Below are 27,602 nucleotides of genomic sequence, written 5' to 3'. Positions count from 1 at the left end.
GAATTATATTTCTAGGGATTATACAGTCCGTCTCATATGAGAATTTGGGGGGATTATATCAGGCGGTGGTAGCTTGTAACCTTGTATGCTTGGGTTCTCCCTCTGGTGTACGGAGTATTATTTAGTGCGGCTGTATCAAAGTTTTTATTACTCCCAGTCTCCCACTAATTCAGCTCAACGTTGGAAATATGGCGCCATCTGAGTGGTATGTTAGTTCAAGTAGTTACTTTCCATAATTAGAATAATTGAAATGATTGCTCAATATGTTAGGGTTGTATTATTATTAATCATCATTTAATCTAGGATTTGCTGCCGCTGCCTTCTTTCGAGTTCTCAATGACTGCTGCTGCTGCTGCCTGTCTTTGATCATATTTCTTTCATTTTGTTGATTCGTAGCTACTATCTACTCCATGGCAGCCGATGGCGGCTTGCCAACCTTGGCCCGTGTAAAGCTTGTTGATCTTGTTGTTAAAGAAGGTCTTCCTTCTGATTCTTACAAACTATCTGTATCCACTCTCTGCCACTCCCTATCTCAATACTCCGCTGCCATTCTTCAATTTCCTGATGGGGACGGAGCTCTTTTGCGATCTGCTCTCCAATCCGCGTGTCTTTATTTTCACCACAGGCCCTCATATCCCGATCAACATCTCATTCATACCAATGATGACTCTCAAGAGTGGTGTAGAACTTCTGGGTATCATTCAGATCCTCAATTATGCCAAGAAACTTATGATTATCGTCCGGGGTTAACCCCAACAGACCCGGGTACTGGAATTCACTTGTCTCCTGCTGGCCTTGTTGATATTTTTCCATTGTTAGGAAAAGCATCCAGAGATATTTTAGATGCAATTAGCTTCAACTGGAGCTTATGTAGCTCGCCTTTCACCGAGATTCTTGATAATGTACCCTTAAGACCTACTGAAATTTCCTCTTCAGTTCTATCAGTTTGCTGTCATGGAGCTCAACATCATAACTTGACACCCCAAGAGGATATCTTTTCTCACCAACAACACCCTTCAGATAAAAGCTTAATATCGATTGTTAAGTCGGATAAGCCAGGATTGCATATAAGAGACTTCCAAGGTCACTGGGTTCTGGTGGATGCAGATCTTGGCCCCCAAGAAGCAGTTATGTATCCCGGACTCGCATTGTACCAGGCGACTGCGGGCCGCATTAACCCCGCCCTTCATCGAATTGAAATAACCAATCCTCACAGTAACTTGTATGGGCGATGCTCTCTTACGTTCAAGCTCATGCCCAAATCTATGACTAGACTCAACTCTTCAGAGATGAGAGCTGCTGATCATGGAGTTGATGCACAGTTCCAGCTTCCAGTACCAGTGGATGACTTTATGCAAAGAGCGCACCCTGCCAGTAGTCTCTTAAATCAACAAGGTCTTCCGAGTTTTAATTTCCCAACTCCTCAGGATGGTAAATATTCCAACTTGTGTTTACTTATATAATGCTATTACTGAGAAAAATATCTACTAAGAATTTGTATTTACTTGTGCTATCCTGCTGTTATATATTGGTTGAAATTAGTTGCAATCCATCTCATAGAGAACCTGCCTACTCTAGATATCTCCGTTTTGAAGACAAATTAGTTTGTGCTTAGTGCAAACCAGTGAATTAAATAGAGCTCTTGCTAAGTGTCCTCTAAAAAAGCCTCTTCGCGAGCAAACTTAATAAAATACTAATTAGAAAGGCTCATTTTCTCTAATGCTCATTTCTACCGCATATATAAATACTAATTAGTTCTCATGAATAATGGATCCTGCCAATGCCTGAAAATAAATTTCAAGATCACACTTAAATTCATAGTTGCTAGAGTTTAGACACACTATGGGTTTATGGGGTATACTAAATGAGAATGCAGTGCGTCTTAACAGATATAACAACGCCCATGTTTACTTCTCTTTTCTTGGCAGTGGATTATCATCATGTAGCTTTTCGGTGACCGCACTAAAAAATATCCTCTAGAGAAGCTGTAATTCAATCTTTCAAAAGAAATACTCCCTCCTATTTAATAGATTCTTTAGTTCCTTTTTTTGGCATGTTGAATTGATTCTTTACATATTTGAAAAGTTAGGAACGATAAACACCTAAGAGGGGGAGGGGGTGAATTAGGTGTACCTTTTTTAAAATTTTGTTGTTAACTTAGTTACTTGATAACTTAAGTAAAGAACCTTGAAGTATAAACCTTGAAAAACTTAATAGAATATAAGTTCACAAGATGGTACAACCGTTTTATGTCAGAGTATATAACTGACTTTGACACAGAACTTACTAGATATAAGCGAGAAATAGCAAAGTGAAAGAACGTAAAAGTAAATGAACAAACAAACGACATTTAAAAATTGGTCCAGCCTCTACTCCGAGGCCTACGTCCAACCGTTATTTTATTGCTTGTTTAGAAATTTACTCAAACTTACTAAACCCTTACAATGAAAATAACTCGCCAACCTACTCCGGTTGCACTCAAACTTAAAGCTATTCCGCTTCAAGAGTTTATGGATTCTATCACAAGGTGTACAGAATCTTTGAATCTCAAGAGTTCACTTGATGAACATGGAGATTACAATTAAGACTTAACATCAGAATCATGGAACAAACTCATTATGTCATAGTATAGCGAACTGATACTCGGAGGTTTACAGCTTTTCGAAAACAAATGAAGACTTTAAAATCTGAAAAACGTTTTGCAAATACTTGAAGAATAAAGCTTTAAATGCACAAATGATCTGCAAGATTTTTACAATAAATGCTTTGAAAAGTCTTAAGAAATAAATGATGCTAAGACTTGCTATTTATAGTGGAAATAGTGGTCTTAAGGTGAATACTTTAAGATTAATTAATCACACAATAAAATAACTAGCCTTATTTGATTGTAAGTGTTATGTGTTGCTTGTGAGTGCAACAACCAGGTTGCTTTGCTTCTTATTTCAGTTTTAAAACTTCAACACATTTGACAAGTGATAACTTACCACAAATGGAAGAGTGCTTTAGTACTTGACTAAATCAACTTTCCATTTATGTAAAAGTAGATGCACAACTTTAGAAGAGTCAACATGTGAGATTTGCAAATTGATTTATTTGTTTTCAAACTGGGATAATTCAAATGTAAAATCTTTGAGAATATGAAATTTGTAAAGATTTTGACACTTAAATATTTCGTGTAAAAAGATCCTCCATACGGTAGTATCAGAAACCATAGTGCAAACCATAGTGCACTACACTGTTGCATGGTTTTTCGGCTACTTGACATAAGTGAGAGTGTTACACTTACTCTTACAATTTTCGACTAAGGCTAGGATAATATCTTTGTCTTGACTTCTTGATTGCTTCATCTTGATCATCTTGAAAGTCCATTTGATTGTTTCAATTACTAAGCAATTTCAACTAAAAGCAAACAATCAAATAACAAAGGGACTTGACATCATCAACCAAATGTGTTCTAACAAATTCCTCCTTTGATGATGACAAGTCCAAACATGTGTGATATTCCCCTTAGCCCATGGTTAGTCGGTCTTTGGTCATTTCAACATATATATAATTTATAAACATGATCAAGGTATTCGAAGGGTGCAACATGCTTGGCTAAAGTAGAACATCTAATCATGGTAGCTAAGACATAAACACGGTGAAAGTTAGCCTAAGAGTTAAGAGATCACACATAGGCATACTTAAACCATTTCCCCCTCTTGACATCATCAAGGAGGGAGCATCAACATGTTCAAGGATAGCTAAATAGTTCAAAACACACGCAAATATTGGTCAAGCAAGATAAAAAAAAACATCCAAAAGGCATAAGAGTTTTAAAGTCAAAGAGCCAAAGTAGGATAATGAATAAAAGGGTTAGGTAGGCATGAGTTTAAGCCGTGGATTTTGGCTTCTTATCATCAAGACGTTCAAATAGATCCTCGTTCATGGTACGAAGATCAGCCACCTTATCTCGTAGCTTGGCATTTTCCTTGATCAAATGATTAACGAGCCCAACAAGTTGATCCAATTTTGTAAGAACCACCCCCTGTTCAACAGTAGACCCGTAGCACCACCTCCAAGTTGATTTTTCCGCATCAATTTCCCATTCCTTATTTCCATATTCATCCGAGAGAGAAGACCCGGAGTCATTTCATCACTCAACTTCTCAATTGCGGGACTTCCCTTTATTACCAACCCCTCTTTCATAAAGATAATGGAGAGCCACATATCATAAGGCACCACGACATTTTTGTCGAAATTGTCGTTTTGAAAATCAGTGGACATCTCATGAATGCGGTGAAACATAAGACGGGGAAGGTTAATTGGTTTGTGTTTGATGATATGGTGAATAAGGAGCATGTCAAGAAGAGAGCATCTCCCCCGACTGTTGTTGCTAGGTACAAGGTTGCGGAAGACAAGGTTAAAGATAAATCTAACGGGTGCGGATAACTCGAGAGCATTGATGTTGGTTGGGCCGTTGTCGTCATTGACTTGGGTAGATGTGACCTCATCAATTTCACCCCAGTCACGTTTGGGGTAAGAGGTAAGCCCTTGAATACATTGATGTTAAGACTTGGGTAGATGTGACCTCATCAATCTCGGACAAATACATAGGACTATACTTGATCTCGGACAAATACATAGAACTATACTTGTCCAAGAGATTCACCCAATCTTGTGCATACATGGCTTCTTTGAAATATTTGAAGGCAAGAGAAGTATCATACCACGATTTTTTGTATCTCCTTCCACTCTGAAAGCAACAGACCAGCATACCGTGACATAGTTTTAGTACCTCCTCCGGAAGATCAAACGAGGTAAGATGATTAAGGACATCATTCTTGAATGATTCTCCAAAGGGTGCAACAACCAGGTCCGTGCAGTGCATGTGTTGAGTGGAACTTTGGCATCAACAAGATCATCTTCATTTGCCACACTTTCCTCTAGATCGGTTATGGTTCGTGGATATCGAGGCTTCTTTGTAGCCCGAGGTTTTGACCCGGATCCTTTCTTTCTTTTGCCGCCGGTTTTGGGTTTGGGAGGAGATGATTCAGGTGTTAAATCATCATCACCACCAAATATTTCCACCATTTTTCTTTTGGACCGGGTTCTAGAGGCCGGTTTTGAGAACAATGGGTCAAGCCCATCATCAAACACTTGCTCGGCATTCCCTTGATATTCAACATCGATTATTTCTTCAACATGCACCTTCTTTGTTGCATCAATATTTGGGAGTTCATCAATTTTTTAGCATCATGACCGATTTCTTCTTCCACAATGTCATCAATTTTCTCCTTTTCATTAATAACTTCAAGTTCATCACCTTTCTCACCATCTTCTTTTGATATTTCCTCTTCTTCTATCAATTCTTTCTCCTTTTCATTTGATTTTCCCTCATCTTATCTTTATTAATTCAGAAGACAATACTCAATCCAGGGCGTGTCACATCACTAATTTAGCTTTTTTTTTTGGAAATACATGTTATGGTGGGACCCGTTAGTGTGCAATGTATTTATTTCTTTAGAATTTCGGCTATACAAACATGCGACAAATTCTGTCTTAGAAGAAATACTATGAAATCATTTTATACATTCCGAATAAATGAAATTAATGGCATATAAGCGGAATGAATTACAAATCGGAATAAATGAAACTAATTACAAATAAATGAATTACATAATTTAAAAAAAAAAAAATTAAATAATAATAAAATTACATAATTACGAGAAAGAATTACATTTAATTACGGGATTGAATTACATATAATGCGAATAAATTACATGCATAATTTTTAAAAACTAGATAGTACGATATATTTTAAAAAAAAATATATCCTTTGTTATTTCCTCTTAAACCATTGCACGTGAACAAGTATTTGTAGCAAGTTTAAACATTAATTATGTAGATCGCTGATTTAGACCAACTAGATAAGTACATTAGAAATGCAAAAAAAAAAAAAAAAAAAAATACATCCAAAAACATTAATACCGGTCCAAATACATACCCGTGCAATTTTGCACGGGTTTAAAACTAGTTTTCTTTTAATTCTTCTTCATTTTCCATAGATTCCTCCTTATTTTCTTTCGATTTCCCCTCTTCAAGTTCCCCCTCTTCCTTTTCACTTGAATGACTCTTTTTCTCCTTTCCTTTTTCTTTCGATTTCACAATTTCATCCTCCTTTTCAATTGTTTCAACTTTCTCAGATTCCATGGTAGCGGGTTCCTCCTCATCAGTATCAAAGTTAACCTCAGCGTCCAACTATAGCGAGATTGGAGGTCTCCTACCACGACCTCCTCTGCCCCGACCATCACCTCTTTTGGCGGTTGTTTTATTTCGTGCAACGGTGGACTTGGCAGTAGCAGGGATGGTTTCATCGGTTTTGGCAGCGGATTTGGGAGACATTTTCTTTTTTGCAATATATTTTAGATTGAAGGTGTTTGTAAGTTGGAGAACTTCCTTGGAGTATTTTGGTTTTGTAGACATTTGAATTATTGCAAAGGGAAGGGGTATTGACGGTTTTGGGAGTTCGAAAAAGGGTTGATGGGAAGTTTGTTTAGTGGGTAATAGGAGGTTATTGTGGGAATATGGGAAGTAAATGTGGGGTTGGTGTGGTTAACTAGGAGAGTGTAATGATAGAGGACGGTTGAGTGTTGTAGATTTAAGGCTAGGTTTACACTTTTAAGTGATGTAACATAAAGTGGTTTTATTGGCTCAATGCAACAATTATCTCAAATGCAACAAGAGGTTATTGATTTATTTTGTTCGGCTAATTTGCATGCATTAAACAATGTATTAAGCCAAATTTATTTACATGTTAATCCAACCTCTAATCAATCATTGAGAGAATTAATCCAATTTAGCTACATGTCACCTAATAAACCAATTTCCGACCGAAGTCTTACGAATTGTTCTCTTTCCAACGGTTTTGTGAAAATGTCCGCAATTTGATTTTCCGTTCTACAAAAGTTTAGGCATATATTACCTTTCTCGACTTGATCACGCAAGAAATGATGTCTTATGTCGATGTGTTTAGTGCGTGAATGTTGTATGAGATTCTTTGATATGTTAATTGCACTACTATTATCACAAAATATGGGAGTGGTCTCGAAAATAATACCATAATCATGCAATTGTTGACGTACCCAAAGAATTTGTGCACAACAAAGAGCGGCACTTACATACTCACTTTCGGCCGTGCATAATGCAACGGTGTTTTGCTTCTTAGATGCCCATGAAATGAGACATGGTCCTAGGAATGTAGCAGTGCCCGAAGTGCTTTTCCTATCCAATGTGTCACCTGCATAATTCGCATCCGAAAATCCTACAAGATCAAGTTCGTAGTGAGTTGGGTACCAAAGATATAGCCCTTGTGTTCCAATCAAATACCTAAAAATCTGTTTGACGGCTTTGAAATGTGATTCCTTAGGATTTGATTGGAAACGGGTACAAACACACACACTAAATTGTATGTCGGGTCGACTAGCGGTTAAATAGGGTAAGGAACTGATCATACCTCGATATACCTTTTCACTAATGCTCTTACCATTTTTGTCCTTATCAAGCTTGATTTTAGGCACCATTGGTGTAGGCATAGGATTAGAATTAGTCAACCCAAACTTACTTAGCATTTCTTTTAAGTACTTTTGTTGATGAATCATTGTTCCGTTTTCACTTTGTTTAATTTGAAGACCAAGGAAGAATCCAAGTTCTCCCATCATACTCATTTCAAATTCGGAAGTCATTAAATCGGAAAAGTACTTATAAAGAACATTGTTAGTTGCTCCAAAAATAATGTCATCGACATATACTTGCACAAGCAACAGTTCGTCTCCTTGTGACTTCATAAACAACGTTTTATCAACGGAACCACGTAAGAAACCATTTTCCAATAGAAACTTTGAAAGCCTATCATACCAGGCCCTAGGAGCCTGTTTTAAACCATAAAGTGCTTTATCAAGTTTAAAAACGTGGTTAGGAAACTCGTTGTTTACAAAGCCCGGAGGTTGTTCAACAAACACTTCTTCATCAAGGTATACATTTAAAAATGCGGTTTTGACATCCATTTGGAAAAGTTTTATACCTTGATAAGATGCAAAAGCTACAAGCATTCGTATGGCTTCAAGCCTAGCTATCGGTGCAAAGGTTTCGTCATAATCGATTCCTTCTTGTTGGTTAAAACCTTGCACCACTAGTCTAGCTTTATTCCTTACGATTTCTCCAACATCATCTACCTTGTTGCGAAAGACCCAACGTGTACCAATTACAGTACGTTGGGAGGGCCTAGGGACAAGATGTCATACCTTGTTTCTTTCGAATTGCTCCAATTCCTCTTGCATGACTGTCACCCACCATTCATCAGTGGTCAGGTTCAATTTGAGAGAGGAAAGCATTGTATGCACATAAATTTTGGAGCGATGATCTAGTTTTTATTCCAGATGTTAGGTCACATGTTAGGTCACTGGTTAGGTTTGATAAAGGATGTGAGCTTTGGTGTTTCCATTTTTTGGGAATAAGTGAGTTAGAGGAGTCGGTTTGTTCGTCTGTAACACTGGAGGGGACTATTGCATGAGGATTGTTTGAAAGGGGTGATTGTGGTTCGTTTATGATTTGATTGGGATGTTCTTCACCATCCTTATTTCCCCTAGATGAGCTAGCATCTTCTTGTGTTGGAGGACGATTAGTTCCCCCTGAATTTTGGACATCCTCCTCAGGCAACGGTGGCTCCAACTGTTGTTCAGCCTCTTCCACTCTTCCACTACTTGATCCATATCATGTCGTGTCATTCCAATTTCAAAATCATCATCATATTCATCATCCTCATCATCAACCTATGTGTTTGACACAAAAAGACTAGATTCGTCAAATATTACATGAATACTTTTTTCCATTTTCATAGTCCTTTTGTTATAAATTTTATATGCTTTACTATGATCGGAATAACCAACAAAAACTCCTTCTATCACTACGAGCATCGAATTTGCCAATGTTGTCATTTCCATTATTGTGCACAAAGCATTTACTACCAAAGCATTTTAAGTGTGAGATGTTAGGTTTTCTTCCTCGTAGTAGTTCATAGGGTGTTTTCTCAATGATTTTGCTAATCATGACACGGTTGTACATATAGCAAGATGTGTTTACGGCTTCGGTCCAAAAATTCTTAGGAACTTTAGAGTTAATGAGCATGGTCCTAGCCATATTTTCAAGAGTTCGATTCATTCGTTCCACAACCCCATTTTGTTGTGGTGTTCTTGCGGCCGAAAAGTTGTGGCTAACACCATTCTCATTACAATAGGATTCAAATGACAAGTTCTCAAATTCGGTTCCATGATCGGATCTCAATGAGATAAGTTTATAACCAAATTTGTTTTGAACCTTTTTTACCCAAATTAAGAACTCATCAAATGTTTGGTCCTTAGAACTTAAGAAAAGAAGCCAAACAAATCTTGTGAAATCATCTACAATGACACAAATATAACGACTTTCACCTCTACTCACAATACGCATGGGACCGCATAAATCAATATGGATGAGTTCAAGAGGTAAGGAAGTGCTAACTACCTTTTTGGATTTAAAGGAGCACTTCACTTGTTTTCCTTTAACACAATCATCACAAAGTGATTTAAATTCAAATTTAATGTTAGGAATGCTTTCAACTAGATCAAGTCTCTTGAGGGTGTTAAGTGTTTTAGCATTTACATGACCAAGTCGTTTGTGCCAAAGCCAAGGGTCATTCTTTTGAACACTCATGCATGATAATGATTGACCCGATAATGAGTATAGGTTAGTCATGTAGACATCTTTGACACGTTTATCTTCAAGTATGAGATCTCTAGTTTTTCCATTGATGATTCTACATTCACTAGCAAGAAATTCAACAATATTACCTCGATCACATAATTGTGAAATGCTGAAGAGATTGTGTTTCAAACCTTTGACAAGCAACACTTTGTCCACGTATAATGACTTTGACTTACCAACCTTTCCAATACTAATGATCTCACCCTTTTTGTTAGTCACCTCGTAGGCTTCTAGTGAGAGGAATTGACTTTCATCTCCCGTCATGTGACGAGAGCATCCACTGTCTAAGTACCAATTGCTGCTGCCTCTCACTAATGCTTATAAGAAATCAAACATTTAGTTTAGGAACCCAAACAAGTTTGGGTTCCTTCTTGACAACAACTTTCTTGACTTCCTCTTTCTTGATCCAAACTTGTTTAGCAATTTTAGTGTTTCTTTCTAAGTCACGGACCCTTTTCTCACAACCATTAAACTCATAACCTGTTTTATCACAGTAATTGCAAATAATATATTCAGGAAGACCGTCCTACTTTCTTCTTCGGAAATCAGGCTTGTGCCCTGAGTGGTGCGTGCTACTATTGCATTTGAAACCAAGTCCAGCTTTCTTTGCAAATGTTTCATATTCTTGTGATTGTTTTAAAAGAAACTCCAAAACATTATGACTTCCTTCCCATTTTAGATAGAACATCTTAGCCTCATCTAGCTCTTTTGTCAATGTTTCGATTTTAGCAAGATGATTAAGATTTAGTTGACCAACTTTGTCAAAAGCTTGTTTTGCATGCCTTACTTCATCACTAAGCAATAATCCAATTTGTTCAAATTGCTTGTTATCTCTTTTACACATGGTGAGGTCATTTAGAAGAGAGTCACGTTCTTTAGTTAAAGAAGTCACTAATTTCGTGAGAGTATCTATTTCTTTTCTTGATTCAGATGCCACAGTAGCAGCATCTGTTGCATGAGTCTGTTCAGCCTTTTTCAAAATCTCAATTTGGGCAAGAAGGTCACCGTTTGTTTTTTGCACTCGATCTAAAGCACTTTTGATATGACTTGACTCATCGTTCAACATTTCAGCAATCTTAACAAGATCATCTTTTTCATTTTCACGAGCTACTAAGTCAGTCAAAAGTTGGTCACGTTCTTCAGTTAGTGACGACACATTTCCTTTGTTAGAACCAGATGCAACAGTGCAGGAATCTGTGGCATTCGTTTCATCAACCTTATTGGCTAGAAACAAATTTTGTTTTCGAAGTTTTTTTATTTCTTTTTCAAGACTCAACATGGAACTAGGTTGATCATTCTCATTAAGACATTCTTTTAAGTTAACATTTTCTTCCGCTATGTCCTCAATTTCAATTTGCATAGCTTCCAATTTATTGGTTTGGACACGACATTTATCAATGAATTGTTCTAGGAGACAAATTGTCTTTAGAGAAGGATCGAACTTTTTTCTTTAGCTTAATTACCTCATGGTCTGAATCTGAGTAGGAATTTGCGGAGTGAGCCATAAGACATTTGATGTCTTCTGTGTTTGAGGATTTGGAATCACCTTTTGAGGAACTAGACGAGATGCACAATTTGGCGTCTAATTCATCCTTAAGGACATCGTCCTCTTCAGAATCAGACATGCCCCAAATAGCAGTCATTACCTTGTTTTTGTAATCACGCTTAGCAAAATCACGTTTTTCCTTAGATTTGATATCGTTCCACTTTGGGCATTCTTTGATTTGATGACCCTTGTCACCACATTTAAAGCAACCAACAGTGGAGTTTGATCTTCTCTTAGGAAAACGACGTTTGCTAGAATTGTTGCTATACCTTTGAGAGTTTCGACCATTTATCATGCTAACAATGTTTTTAGTGAACATTGCGAACTCATAGTCTTCATTCTCCTCATCACTTGAGAGAGCATTAAGAGCGAGTCCTTTCCCTTTAGAGCTTTCACTAGAACGCTTCATGAGAGTTAACTCATGAGCCATAAGTGAGCCCATAAGTTCATTAAGGGTCAGCAATGAAAGGTCTTTAGCTTCCTCAATAGCCGTAACCTTCGGTTGTCACTTTTCAGTTAGGCTACGAAGAATTTTACAAACTAAATCCTCGGACTGAAAACTTCTACCTAAATTCTTAAGGTCATTGACAATAGCTGACTATGACACAGAATATGACTAGATATAAGCGAGAAATAGCAAATTGAAAGAACGTAAAAGTAAATGAACAAACGACATTTAAAAATTGGTTCAGCCTCTACTCCGAGGCCTACGTCCAACCGTTATTTTATTATTTGTTTAGAAATTTACTCAAACTTACTAAACCCCTTACAATGAAAATAACTCGCCAACCTACTCCGGTTGCACTCAAACTTAAAGCTACTCCGCTTCAAGAGTTTATGGGTTCTTGACATAAGTGAGAGTGTTACACTTACAATTTTCGACTAAGGTTAGGATAATATCTTTGTTTGGACTTCTTGATTGCTTCATCTTGATCATCTTGAAAGTCCATTTGATTGCTTCAATTACTAAGCAACTAGTTGAAAAGCCCGTGCGATGCACGGGGCTGCCATTAGGGTTATCTTTATAAATATATTCTATAGTTGATAAAAGAAGTTCAATTATGTTTAAATCATTGATAAACAAAAGTTCGTGGTTGGTGTAGTTGATCAATGAGCTATCGGTGCTTTTAGCATTGTAGTTTTGTCATTTAGTAGTTATCATTTCAGTTGTAAAACATCAAATAACATAGTAAGAGTATGTAATTAGTTTTTCCATTTTTGTTATAGAAATCATTGGTTTTATTTAAATACTCCGTACAAAACATTATCTCCATAAATATAGTGCAGCTCACCAAATGAACCGCCCTTAATAACTGAGACAGACCTTTATGAGTTCTGCAAATTATTTTAACCCATAACAACTACGTAAAACTAAATGGTGTTACGTAAAGCAACGAGTATCATAAATATCTATATTTAGTGTGTTTAGAGAAATGTTAGATCTCCTATAGCAAACGTTTACCTTGACTATCTACAATTAAGAGAGTAGTTTGCTCTTTATATACCTTCTCGTAAAATCAAATCCATACTAAATTCTAATAAAATTAGTAGTCTCTAACAACAAGATAAAAATATTTGTGATTCTCATTACATAGAATGCATGAGGCTCCCATTAGGATCATCTTAACAATATGCATGTTAAACGTTCTAAGAATTTGTTGAACAACAGATTGCAAACGTTGGTTTACATTGTCATGGTTTGATAGTGAAAGTCAATTAAGTTGATAAAAAATAAAGTCCAACTATCTTGAAAATCGAAACATAGAAAACTTTTGGGTTGATTATTGATGGATCATCAATCCCTTTAACTTAAAAGCTACTCCTTTTGGTATTAACTATATCAGTTGTATAGCATCCGAAGACACGATTATGTTATGTAATTACCTATTTTTATTGTTGTACGCGCCACCGATTTTAGTTAATTTAAAACGTTATTCCCAAAAATGTGGTTTAATTTCATAAAATGAACACGTGATAACTGAGGCCGATTTTATAAGATTCACAAATTAGATTAACTTATAACATTTACGAATGTTCCATTTTGTAAGCATACGACCATGTAAATGTTGAATGGTAGTACGCAAAATAACATGTATCTCAATTATATATGTAGCCTGTTTGAAGGATTTTTGTTAGATCTCTAAACAATAAAAAAATGTTTTTGACTATTAACCATTAAGACTGGTTGTTCCCTATGAACTTCATGTAAAATATATAATACGAAATTTAATTTTTTAGATGTGAGATATATTTTTAAGTGAATTAATGGTCAAATTTTGCAAAGTTTGACCTCCAAAAACAAATCGGGGGTTTTGTGTGGATTCGAGGGAGTAGGATATTATGATACTACTCTTAAAATAGATTAGTTTTAGATTAATTCTATTAAAATTATAATATAACTCATTTTTGTTTATTTGAAATGTTATCTATTCACAAAATCAAGTCTCGTTATCTTATATTGTTATTCTACTTTTTAGTTATAATAACAAAATGAACAAATTTTCAAAAATAGTTTCAATTTTAAGAAAATTGCTTCAAATTACTAAATATATACGTACAATCGTTTTTCCTCTTAACCAATATATATGCAATTATGTTTTTATCTTAAGGTCAAACTCTTAAGTTTGACCTAATTTATTACACTAAGGAGTACTTTATATTCAACTAAATCCTTATGGGATACCCCATAGTTAACCATAAACAAAAAAAATGATTATTTCCACTTTGGTGCCCTAAGGTTCAGCCTAATTTAATTTTACTTTATTGTTCTGAGGTTTGCATAATTACACTTTGGTGCCTTGAGGTCTACTTCCCACTTAAGTGACCTATACATAACATTCTTAATATTTTATACTCCCTCCATCATCTTTTATCTCCCCGGCCACTTCTCTAATATATGTGAGAGAATTTTATTGAAATGAGAAGATAAAAGATAATGGAGGGAGTACTAAAAATATTTTGAACATAACAAATCGTGCATTTTTTGCAATATTACTATTTTGTATGCAGTTTAATACCCAATTATGCACTTCATTTTACTGAAAATATAAGTACTTAAGATAAAAGTTGACTATTAAATGTTTTAGGCCACCAAAAATGAAATTTTATTCAAAACTCAAGTTAACAAAGTAGAAGTAGTCGAAACCTTAGGACACTAAAGTGGAATAATGCAAACCCCATGGCACTAAAGTGGAATTAACCCAAATCTCGGGGAACAAAATGGAAATTTAAAAAAAAAAAAAAAAAAAAAAAAAAAAAAAACACCTTTGAAAAGCTATGTAAAAACTATTGCACTTTTTAATATACAATCAATACATGACAAAGTAATAACCAGCCATTCGCAAACCGCGGTAAATAATTAAGTGAATAAAAACACATAGAAGAATTGGAATTTAAAAAGTAAAAATTGATCTAACCGCATAATTTTGTATATTTCGCAGTTCAATACATTTTTAATATCTATTATGGATTTGGTATGAATTTGAAACCAGTTTGAATAAACAATTCGGTGATATAATAGTAGATTATATATTGTTCTCACAATTTGTATATATATTTACACTGATTTATTCATAGTTAGCTGGTTCTTGAAATATTAGTCTGCATAAAATCGAAATTCTTGACTTTGTTCATTTGTATTTAATTTTTTGGCTCATTTGACAAAATCGATATGAAACTTATTTAATATTTTTAAATGGTAGCTCAATTTTTTTAATCTTATGTGAATATTATTGGTAATCTGATCATACAAATTTGATACGTTGTAGAAAGTCAGAGTTAAAACTATTTCATGCCATCGTTGAAGTTCTTTATTTCTAATTTTGTCATTGTAGAAATATTTCTCTGTCAAATGCCAAGTAAATATCATTATTGACCTCTTTTTCCTATTATGACATATTACTTTTTCATTAAGTATTTTTTTTAAAATAAAGTTTAGCTTCCTCCTAAGGTTTTTGTGTAAGACAATTACAGGTTTCGTTATAATTACCAACTCGAATCTTTTGTAAATTTTTTAAATATTCAAAAAAGTTTCTAAATAAAACTATCTTTATTACTACATGAATTTCACCAAATAGTACTTAGATTTTTGACAATATTTATATTTGTAAGAAATTATGATCTCTTTTTTTTTTTTCTCACAAAGATTAATTATATGTGTATAAAATATACAATTTTAACACTTTTATACAGTTTATTGAACGACTTTTTTTGACTTTATAAATATTTTTAAAATAAATATTCTTTATAATCTATTATTATGTTAGTAAAGAATAATCGATAAATTATTAGATCCACTTCCATTAGTATTTTTTTTCTTATAAAATATTACATTTATTTACTTCTATTAGGATTACTTTCTCATAAATTATTAGATCTACTTTGATTAGGATAATTTAATCATAAATTATTAAGAAAAAAAAGCTAAATCTACACTTATTAGGAATTCCAAAAAAGTTGGACTCTCTAATATCGCTCGAAAAGTTTCTACTTTATATATATGTATTGATGATTGATTGATTGATTTTTTTTTGTTCTTTATATAAATCTACTTTTATTAGGATACATTGAATGTCATTTTAGTTCATTTTCAACTTAAGATAAAATGAGAAGTTGGTACTCACAATCACATATAAATAAATTTATAATCACTAAAATCTACATATATGTTTGTGATTTAATAAATTCAATCTACTTATATTAGGATATAAAATTAAATAAAATTTGTTTTTTTTAAGAAATCTAGTCTTATTAGGATAATTTTATAAATTTAATATTTTTTTTTTTAGAAATCTACTCTTATTAGGATAATTTATTAAATTTTTCTTTAAATTATAGGATTTCTAAAAAAATTGGACTCTCTAATATCGCTTGAAAAGTTTCTGCTTTATATATATGTATTGATTGATTGATTGATTTCAACTAAAAGCAAACAATCAAATAACAAAGGGACTTGGCATCATCAACCAAATGTGTTCTAACAATATTCCTTTTTTGGCTAATCTGCTTAACATAATGCATACACTGTGATAGATGAACCAACTCAACCAAAACCTTAAGGTGATGGTTGAGGCCCAACTATTATAAATATTCCTATTACGCTCCCTCACTCAAATGCCCGTTTGGCTTGAAGAGTGGTTAGTTGTCTGCACCGCTCCCATCACGTGTCTTTGGGTTTCCACTTCGAGTTTTTGAGGGGTTTTGAGGTTGCCAGGATTTGAACCCGTGACCTTCGGTCACACTGGCTCTGATACCATGATAGATGAACCAACTCAACCAAAACCTTAAGGTGATAGATTAATAGGAATATTTATAATAGTTGGGCCTAAGGTGATGGTCCATCACCTTAAGGTGATGGTTGAGGCCCAACTATTATAAATACTAGTTTTGGTGCCCGGCTTCGCCCGAGCTACCTCTGTTTACCGTTAAATTTTATTTTCAACGAAATAAACTATGTTGGAGTTGTCTAACTCACACGTTTACTATTTGTAATATATTTAACTACGGCATATCTTGTAATTATGATGAAATGTAAAATTTATTTTCAAATTATGAGACACGTTCACTACCCCGCTATTAATATTATTACTTTCACGACATTCTTTCTGAATATCATTACGTTCACTACTCCCGTGGTTACTATTGTTTCTTTTACTATTTCCTCTATTTTTTTCGTTAAATTCATTATTCCCGTTAATTTTATCCGGCCTATATTTAAATAAATAAAATATTTCCTTGAGTCGATTGATTATTTAATTGTTCATACTTTTTCTCATTGTTACCATTGTTACTTTCACTACATTCGTAATTACTTTCACTACTCTCACTATTATATTATAACTTTCACTACTCCCACATTACTACCGCTAATTTTATTAATCTCGTTGCTACTACTATTACTTTTACTACATTTATTTAATGTATAATTCTATGATGATACTAATTATAATTTTAAGGAAAATCACTATATTCTTGTATTTTCTAAATATAATTACTTTAATTTAATGTAATTTCCATAAATATTTTTTATCAAGGAATCTGTATATTATACTTTTAACCAAAACTATATAATATTTACATTGAGATCCCTTTATCAGGTCCATCACACGGTGCTATCGATTTAAAACTATATAGTATAATTAATTTGTATAGATTTCTTTAATTACATTGAAGTCCCTTGGTTTCTGGAATTAATATATAGTATTAATTGATTCCTATTACACTGTACCCAGTTGCATGTGATTTCCTAAAAACCAGACCAAAAGCAAAAGAACCTATTGAATTGGATGAAGTATCATTTATATGCCTGGCCCAGATGTATACGTATTTTTAGTCTGTGATCCCAAGAAGAACGTGCAAATGCTGTTAGAACACTAAATGGCCTCTTGGTTCAATACATGAATTCCTAATGCCTAGAATGTAACTCTGATGATTTTATGTTTTCTAGGAATTGTCGATAAGTTTTGGTTGAATTAATGTCACATGGTTCCAGTGTGCAAACAAAGTTCACCGTCCTTTGGGGAACTCGACTTTCTAGGTGTTTGTGATTCACTGTGAGCTTGTTTGGAAAGGGAATTGGAGATAAAGGGCGGGGAGGGAGAGGGAAATGGAGGAGGAGGGAATTGAGGGGATTCATTTTGCCTCCTTCAAACCTAAAGCACAATCACTCCACCATAGGAATGATTGGGAGTGAAAACTCTTCTGCTTCATTTCCTGTTCCTCCCCTTCCTCTCCATCCTTCTTGTCTCCCCTTTTCCTCTATTTTGTATCCATAACACACTTTATATATATGTCAAATCAAATCACTAATTCCGTAGTGCAAATGAGTAAATAAGAAACTCTTCATATTTTAATTGGAATCCAGAATACAATATCCCTATTTTTTCGAGTTGCTTAAGAGAGAGAATACCCACATTCATAAGATGAATATGGTAGAGATACATGTGCTAGGGGATGGCTATAGAAAATACTTCTTATACGTGAGATGATATATATATATATATATATATATTTTTTTTTTTTTTTTTTGCCTTATTTCATGTGAAACTAAGAAGTTGCAGAAGGCATTACTGTAATCTTCTACTCTCGGAAGATATGTGTTTGCTTAAGTAAACTTCATTCAAAGATTTCAGCTACGGGTCCATCATAATCTCTTTTGTGCTTGCTTTTTCCTTATTAATGTACTCCTGTTTTCATCAATTTCATTTAACTTTCATTGTGATGAAAAAGTCAAATGGAGCTAAATGAGTTCATTGAGAGAGTAGTATTTTGGTGTTATTTTTATTTAACTCCTCTGAAGTAAGCTAGCACTCTTAGTAAGCAGTTCATAACAGCAGGTTCTTGGATCGATGACATGCTGGTACAGGGTCAATGAAACCATCATTCCGGAAAAGGAAAAACAATTCAAAATGCAAACCTCTGCCACCTTCCAAAAGATTGCGGCTTGAGGCACAAAGAGTTCTTAAAGAGAGAGTTCAGGACATTGCAGATAAGAAGGGTATCAAACTGAGGTTTTGCAGTTTGAAGGAATGCGAAAATCACATTCATTTACTCGACAGTCCTTGCGCGAATATAAGAATGGAGATTGGATGGCCACCGGGAGTCCCCTTTGTTCATCCCCATGATTTGCCTAACAAGGCAAAGATTGGTTTTCTTGAAGCGTATGAACCTGGCTGGACAATTACGCACGACATGGAATTGAGTCTCATAGATGCTGGACAGTCAGCTCAACACTCTGGTCACTGTAAGTGTATATCCTGACTGTGATGACTTTAGTACTGTGAGTATTGTATCTCATGCTTCCATCCATATCCCATGTCTGTGGCAGATTTTATATTACTCCGTACGTAGTTGCCCGGGTAAAATAGCGAGGTTTTGTGAGCTGTCCTTTAGTTAGACCTGACAACCGATTAGGCCGGGTCTTATTCATGTCTGTATCGCCTGTAAACGGGCCATGAGTTATTCAACCAGAAGCCTGTATATATTTACACAATTAAGTCATGTATTATAAGAATATTTGCATATAAGTGGGTCATCAGTTACTCAACCCAAACCCAAACCCAACCTAGTTACATAATAAATATGTCACGTGGCGTCTATACGTGGGGAATGGAATGTTAACACCAAGCCCAAATATGAGTTGTCTCCAAAGATTCATAATGTTATTTTTAAAGTGGTGAAGAATCCCCAAAATAGGTGGTCTTGTACTAGGTAAGTTGAAGATGATTATACAGCTGACCTAAAAAAGGGGTGGTTGTGGGTTCTCATGTTGCAGAAGCTCAAACTTGCAAGAGTATGCAGTTTTTTGGATAACCAATTAACCATATGAAATACTTGCCATATATTTGGGTGAAGGAGATAATGAGATGACACCTGTGGTGACCAATCCACTGTATTCATATAGTGGGTGCCTAGGGAGGCTTGTTTAAGCAGACGCTTGTTTCTGTTGCTTGGATCTGTCATGCCTAGTAAGGGTGCAGGAGGCTGATGAACATTTTCAAATCCTTATAGAGAATTAATACGAGGTTATTTCATCAAATTGATAACCAAAGGAGATTGCCTCATATTTACTCTGGGGAAAAAGAATTCGAAGAAAGAGCTAAAAACCATGAAAATCTCTCTTGGGAAAGGCTGTCACTACGGTTTAATTTTGTCTGTGACTCTTATCTTTTGCTTCGTCGTCTTCTGATTGAGTTTTCATCACTGTCTTCTCGTGGTATATTGTTCGTTATTTAGCAAAAAAGAGAAGGAAAATGGTCCATATGATACACTAATGGACAATCCATAAACCTGGTCTTTCTGACTTGCTCCTATTTAGTCGTTTGTTGACAAAAAGTTTGTTGCTGCACTCTTCAATGTAGACTAACTCTGCCACAGATTACACTTCCATAGATTTTGTCATTTATTTTTAATTGAACCAAATAAATATGCACTCGGTGCGTCTCTAGTTAATCGATGAATGTGACTAAGATGGGATGTATATGTCACCAAGGAAAGTCTTTTATTAGGATTGTAAGAACTTAAATATTTATCTTTTAGTGAATTCTTGACTGGTTGGGGCAGTTGACTACTGAGATGGATTTTGATGGGGGGAACCTTTTTAAATGTAGTTGGCACCTGAATAATCATGTGTGTTGCAGTGTTGCTTAATTTGGTGCTCTGCGCATGATTAGAATTTGTTAGGCTTTAGATACTGTGGACTAGGGTAAAATTTTATCCATTTAACACCATTCCTGCACCTCTTGTTATGAAAATGTGAATCCTTTTTTTTTGTAAAATAACATTGAAAAGTAAAATATTTTGCAAATTTATTTAGTAAAATAGGTCTGTGACACTTCGTGTGACATGTTTACAAGAGAGACACATCACTTGAAGTGGCGTGTTTAGACTTAACAAACACAAGAATCACAAATAAAAAGAAACAATCTTCAACAGAGTTTTCTTCTTGAAACACGCCATGTGGAATGGTGCGTCTCTTCTAAACCTGATTTTGCTAAATAAGATTTTGCCAGTCTCATTTTGCTTATTATTTTATTTCCAAACATTGTTACAGAGACTGCAACCCTCCTTTGACCTAAACATATGTGCAGAGTAGAATTTAACTAAGCTGAAACATTGTGAATAGAGCTTAACAGGCCTTGATTTGAGCCTGACTACACTCAAATGTCGGAAATGTTGATAAACGTATTATTATCTGATATGTTCTTTACAAACCAGCTCTTCTGGTAGTGCATATTAGGAACAACCTCGATAGCATTTTAGGATCGTTTTATTGTTTCTGCATTGTTCCTGTGCTTTTTATTTTCTAATCTTTCATTTCTGATTGTTTTTCTGAGCATGTAATTCGGGGAAAAAATCTAGAGAGAGAAAGTAGACAAAAGCTTAATAAAATTCTTCTGTTGCTTTTAATTATGTAAGAATGGAGGTGTGTAAATTGCATTAATTAAAATGAGGTTTCTCCTAATGCTTTAGCCAGCGAATGACAGTTAGTCAAGTAACTAACAGACTACGGAATTCGGTTTATGAGCAATGCTATATAGTAAGATGTACCGGGGGCTATATGTACCATTTGTAAATTTAAGCTATTATCAATTAGTTTATCCACAATCAGAATCCTATTGTTAATATATGGATGTTCATGTTTCTGTTGCACAGGATCTTACCATATGACCGACCTATCTGGCCATATTACCTGCACTACTTTGGTAAATATTACCAGCTCTTTATCCGTGGTAATCTAGAACTTAAATTGTAACTCTATTACAAGCTGTGGGAACAGGTTTTGATCATTCCTGTGGCATATAAAAGGATTTTCAGATGGTGCTTGACTGCTTGGTCCTACGCTTGCACCATTTCTGCTGGTTACAACGTGGTTCTAGTTATGCAGTCTGAATTGGAGATCCGAGATGGTTCATTAATGCTGCTTTGTTCCGGATACAGTTCTGAAGGCGGATGGAGCATTTTGTTTGTTCTTCATGTTATACTCCGTATTAGATTTTTAGGTATGACAGCGGGAGTTGTAGTTTAAAATGAGATTTAAATATAGGAGCAAACATAGATTTGAGTTTTGTACATAGAAATTAGGATTGCAGTTTGTAGCTTTTGTTGTCCTCTTTTTCTCTTGTCCATGTCCGTAGAAAGCTTGATACTTAACAGACTTTTTACTGTTTTGACGTGTTCTATTTACGTGAATATATCGTTGCAAGAGTTGAACTCAAGGATGGTATGATTAGTTGTTTCCTTATTTGTATCGTCCAGGTTCATGTCTAGGACTCTGATATGATAAAAGGCTTAATTCATCTATGCGCAGTTAAAGCAAGTCTTAATTCATCTATGATAAAAGGCTAATCCTAACCACATGAATTTACAATGCCTTAACATTCAGACGTTCTGTTGCTGAACAAACACATCAAGTCTAAATAATTATACTTCCTCCGTTCCAATGAGTTGTATACGTTGCTTTTTGGGCACTATTCATAAGTGAGGAGAATCTTGAAATTGTCTTATCGAGTGCATTATGAATATCAAATTTTTATAATTTTTAGTAATGTGTAGCTAAAGATATGAGCAAAAGAAAACGTGCATTGATGTACGTGTATAAAGCAAACGTATACAACTCATTGGAACGGAGGAAGTAGTAACTAACGAAAATGTAACAATAGTGAAGCAGAAATTGAAACTTTCGTCGTGCAATTCTTGTGACGGGCACTATCCGTCACAAGCTGGAGACGGATAGTGCCCCTCTCACAATAAGGCAAGTGGGAGGCCACTTGCATATTGTGAGAGGGGCACTATCCGTCTTCAGCTTGTGACGAATAGTGCCCGTCTTCAATGAGATTTTGTGTTGAAAGTAACCTTCAAGCAACTTCTACCAATTATATGACTCATACATAGGTACAGTAGTGACTACCTAAAATGCAGCGTTATTAATCATGTTAAACAAGAAAGTATCGGTAATTGCAGGTCTGCAACTGATGAACAATAATGAGAGACTACAATATAACAGTAAATGTAACGATTGAGATGAATGATGTATGGTGTTTGAACAATAAAAGATGCGTACTTAAATTTCCAAAACCAAATTGATACGGCTCGGGCAACCGTAGGTTTTAGTGTAACAACCGAGTGATGGTTTTTAAACTGCATTCTTCAGTCGCCGCCAGGGCATTAGTCTTTTACCTAACCCATGATGCATACTTTTGCCTTGTCCTCTTGTACATGGTCTCATCAACACCACACTCCGTGTCTTCTATGCGCTTCACATCTCCAGACTCAACTCTCACAAGTTCATTTAATGATCGGGAAGCCATCCTTAATGCTGAACCATCGAAGAAGGAAAACATTGGAGTTCGAAGCCGCATCACCAGTAAAAAAAACAACTGCAAGTGGAAAGTTACTATGCTTAATCATCTGTGGTTAGTTGTCTGAAACAGACACGGATTAGCAATGGGCTAGACTCTGAAATTAGTCGCACATTTATTGTGGCATATTATTCCATGAAATCACCATGCTTCCAAAACTGTAAAACAACAAACCACCAAGTTTCTTATGCGAAGGTTTTACAATATAATGAAACTAATATGGTAGTCATCTGACTATGAAGTAAAAGGGGTATCTGCGTGATGTGATTTTCCAAGAACATTAATGTCATCTAACACAAGTACGGCGAGATAATTTCTGTGAAGAACGCCATGCCGATTGACGGGGGAAAAATAATGGCGGAAGTAAACTACAGTTACAGCATACAAACTGAGGTGCAAGTATATATCTATGTAACAAATAGTCACACCCACCTTGAGTCCTGCATAACAAGCAACTCAGCCGAAACCTGGTGGAATATCAGGATCCTCATCATTGCCATTAGAAGCTCGTTTGCGCTTTCCATGCAACAAAAACCCAGGCGGAGGACTGGAACCGTCTTCGGGGTCCAATGAACCATTGGACAAACAAGATTCTCTTCCTCGTTCTACAGTATTTCCATTATTCGTAGGATCAACTCCTGGTTTATCGGTTCGTGAAATATCATGGTTTCTATGATTTTGCAGGGAGAAACCTGGGGGTTCTTTACACTCTCCATCAAGAACCTTCTCACAACCATTAAACTGAGGTCCCTTTGGAGATTCACCCTCTGGTTTAAGTAGTCTGTCATAAACTGACTGTACTGTTTCTGTTATTTCAATTTTGATGGTTTCTTCGTAACGGATGATCTTCCATAGACCATCTGAAATTTCGACCATCACACTTTCACTGTATGAATCAAATGACCATATGTTAGAAATTAGTCAAACCATGAAACAAATGGTACAGTGAACAATCTATAATTGCAGATCTCTGGATGACAGAAATGCAAATGGCAAAAAATGCATAAGCACAACAATAACAAGCAGGAAATGCATACCCATTTTTCAGTGATTACAATAAGCATCATCATATTGAAAAAAAAAAAGCCAAAGTAGAAAAAGAGAAGCGTGTTCCAGCTCTTTATTCCAGCCATATCTTAACTCCTTTCCCCTTAAGAAAAGGAAAATCCTACTACAAAAGGATACCCGGAGAAGTTTACCCATTCGAGATGCAGTTCATAGCTTTAGTTTGTACAGTAGAAAGCTCGAAAAACAGATTAAACTGACAGACTAAGCATAAACAGTGTCGACTCCAAGCATACGACAAACTTAGTAGGACCATAAACAAATGTGCATTGAAAAGCCATAACTGCTTCCCGCATGCCACTTCTTCGCTTTCCTCTTTAACAATCGACTTTAGCTTTTAATCTTTTTCTTAACGAATCAAACCACACCCTTTTTAATTCTAAATTCTTGAAGTATTCTACTTCAAGGAATGGCATGGGGTAGAGCCTGAATGTGCTTTTGACAAGTTCTGGTGGAGGTGACAAGGTGGCCGTCATCTTATAGCTTATTGCCTGTTGGCTGCAGTCATGCTTCAATCCTATTTTTTCCTCGAGGTATCAGTTTTTGACATTTAGCGAGCAAATATACATAAGTGGACTATACCTAACAAATTCCGAGGATATGGACACATGGTATTGTACGCAGGAAGGCTTCCAAACCATGAAATACTTCAAGAATATGCACCATAACAATCTCCACACATGGGAGCCCAAATAAAGTTCAAATGGGGTCAGATATAGGTCACGTTACTAATACTTTAGAAGAGATTCTATGATACCAAACATAGAACTATAGGAAGTCAAGACAAAGTAATCACATACAAGAGCCACCTACCACTAACACACGATGTTGAGAACAATATTTCAAAATCAAAGCCACGAGTAATTTGCATTTACATCCTATCAAGACTTAACCACACATTCAAACTCAAAGGTTGTGGCCCATGTCCAAAGAAGTTGACTCCTAAGTAGAGAGGAAGTCCAAAAGGGAATTCTCTGCGTGTTTGGATGGCACCCCCATAAATCGTGCACATGTTTATTTTCTTTTGTCATCTCCGTTTTTTTTTTTTTGGGTTAGTGGGGGTGAGGTTTAGCAAGATTTCAAGGTATAAGGCGGATTAACTGCATGCCTAGCTGTCGCACTTGTGACAAAAAAGAGCACAGAATAAGAAATGACCTAATCTCATCATGAATGGCATCACAAAGTTGCCTAGGAGTCATATTTTCAGCAGCAGCATGATTAAGTGCTGCAGAATCCTTAACTGCTGATATGATGTTGTTACGTAAATCCTCCTGCAGAAACCAACAAATCCCCATTATACATGGCCAGGGGCGGACGCAGGAATTTTTGATAAGGGGGGTACCAAAAAAAATTTTGATCTGATAAATAATATTTTGGATTTTTTTTCTCCGTAAACTAATGTCGTACAAAGTAAAAATGAAAAATAATTGATCCGGGGTAATTTTGTAATCTGATAAATTTTTTTTTTTGAATTTAAAATAAATGTATGACGAATAAAATCTCTTATTATTAGTTATATTACATTCTGGTAAGATCTCTAATTATAAGTTATATTACTCCCTCCTATTCACAATGATCTTCCACATTTGTTTTGGGGTAAAATTTAGTGGTATGATGATATGTGGATGTAAATAAAAGTAAGAGAGAGAATGTGAGGTCACAAGTTATTATAACCACAAATGATACACAAATAAGGAAAATGGAAAATCTTTGTGAATTTGCCGTTTTAGAAAATGTGGAAGATGTTAGAGAATATGAGGGAGTACATTCTAGTACTATTGTGAACAATAAACATAAGTGTCTTGATGGTTAATAAGTTGATGTATAACCAGGAGGTCCAAGGCTCAAATCCCATATCTAGCAAATTTTGACTAAATATTATAACTAGCAATGAGAGGGGCCTTGACTCAAATAACCTAAAAATTATTTCACAAAAAAAACAAGCCTGAACCTGGCACCACTTGCTTAGAAAGTGAAAGCCTTAACCAACTGAGCCACATTTAAGTTGTAAACATATGTGATCCTCAAAAATATTTATTTCTAAATTTTCATGGTGGGCACGTGCCCACCTGGGCCACCCCCTAGATCCGCCCATGTACATGGCTAAGCAGCTGATAAAAACATATGCGTAGATAGTTTCAACACCATGTATTTAATGATTCTCAATAAACTTGTATCCTAGAATAAAATGTGTTTGTCTACTTGTAAGTTGTGATACATGCCTACACACACCGCTATGCAAAATAATTGACCGAAAACCTTTGCATTACAAGTAATTTGACGGAAAGCAAGTAAAATCAAGGTACAAAAGATAAAAGAAATAATGAAAGTTTGAAGCTGTTAATTCACAATTTTCATTCAGTCATTTGGAAACCACCTCATGGCGTTGCTAGCAGAGGGTAAGGCCATGTACATTCGACCCCGCCTCCTTTCATACCACAAGTTATGTACTCCCTTCGTCCCGGTCAATTGTTGTCCTTTGGTTTTGGTACAAATATCAAGGAAAGAGGAGGGGTCAATTACTAAATGACAAGTGGAACAAATTGAGCGTGAATTATCAAATTGTTCATCAAGTTCATTCTTCAAATAGAAAGGACAACAAAATGGAAAAGGACAACAAATGACCGATACAGAGGAAGTATTCTCTAAACCTTTCATACCAAATCATGTCACATAATTTCATCGGGTTGAACCCATGTCAATTTTAACCTTATTGTTATCATTGAAGTTATCATGTATAATGGGTGCACTAATTTGACAACAACATGTATGACTAATTGCATCATACATACAGCACTCGTTATAAACATGAATCTTGAACCAATTGTTTCATCTAATGCTGCTACCCACTTGAAAAGTTGAAAAAGAAAGATGATGAAAAAGAAAACAAAAAGAGGATGATACATTTTGTTTAAGGATGCGGACGATGTTGAGACGAATACGGTCGAAATCTCCATCATCTTTCAGCTTCCTTATCACGTCTTCTTCGCTAATCTTCTCTCTTTCTCCCATTCTTTTTCTTTTAGGTTTTCTCTCCCTTCGACCTTCTTTCACTTTTTGTTTTCGGTTATTTAATGAGACCTCTGAACTATCAGTCTCCTCAAAATATTCTCTGCTTTATTATATTCCCTTTCAGTCACTATAATATTCCCTCTTTCTCCAAAACGGATTAAACTAATGTTTCTCTTTCTATTTTTAGAAACTTTTACTCTTATTTTATTAATTCCTCTCTCATATCACCAAACCCCACACAACTTTTTTAATCCTATTTTATTAGTTCCCTTTATGTTTTGGCCCCACAATTCTTTATTTAACTACTAATAATTCATCACTCTCTCCTATCACCAACCCCG

General features: G+C 35.3%; 2 protein-coding genes across 5 annotated transcripts; one reads left to right on the top strand and one right to left on the bottom strand.

Annotated features, from left to right (window-relative positions):
• LOC141626422 (uncharacterized) lies at positions 1-22,036 on the top strand. Of its 3 annotated transcripts, none has more exons than XM_074440248.1 (4): positions 1-205; positions 304-1,431; positions 18,690-19,067; positions 21,479-22,036. In XM_074440248.1, coding segments are annotated over exons 2-4 (1,401 nt in total). In that variant the 5' UTR covers positions 1-205; positions 304-410; the 3' UTR covers positions 21,481-22,036. The 3 variants fall into 3 exon arrangements, with proteins under 3 accessions (XP_074296349.1, XP_074296351.1, XP_074296350.1); XM_074440249.1 differs by having other exon boundaries at positions 35-205; positions 397-1,431; positions 21,479-21,606; XM_074440250.1 differs by lacking the exons at positions 18,690-19,067; positions 21,479-22,036 and adding an exon at positions 6,186-6,578.
• A 787-nt stretch (positions 22,037-22,823) lies between these two features.
• On the bottom strand, positions 22,824-27,324 carry LOC141627013 (uncharacterized). Of its 2 annotated transcripts, XM_074440534.1 has the most exons (4): positions 27,154-27,324; positions 25,405-25,520; positions 23,617-24,070; positions 22,824-23,202 (listed from the first exon to the last, which is right to left on the bottom strand). In XM_074440534.1, the coding sequence occupies exons 1-3, from the start codon at positions 27,259-27,261 to the stop codon at positions 23,641-23,643; spliced, it is 654 nt and encodes a 217-aa protein (XP_074296635.1). In that variant the 5' UTR covers positions 27,262-27,324; the 3' UTR covers positions 22,824-23,202; positions 23,617-23,640. The 2 variants fall into 2 exon arrangements, with proteins under 2 accessions (XP_074296635.1, XP_074296634.1); XM_074440533.1 differs by lacking the exon at positions 22,824-23,202 and having other exon boundaries at positions 23,280-24,070.
• Between the last annotated feature and the right edge of the window lie 278 nt (positions 27,325-27,602).

This window comes from Silene latifolia, chromosome Y, assembly GCF_048544455.1.
Source record: "Silene latifolia isolate original U9 population chromosome Y, ASM4854445v1, whole genome shotgun sequence".
Classification (NCBI taxonomy): Eukaryota; Viridiplantae; Streptophyta; class Magnoliopsida; order Caryophyllales; family Caryophyllaceae; genus Silene; species Silene latifolia.
Note: the sequence above shows the minus strand (reverse complement) of the source record. Positions and strands in the feature narration are given on the sequence as shown.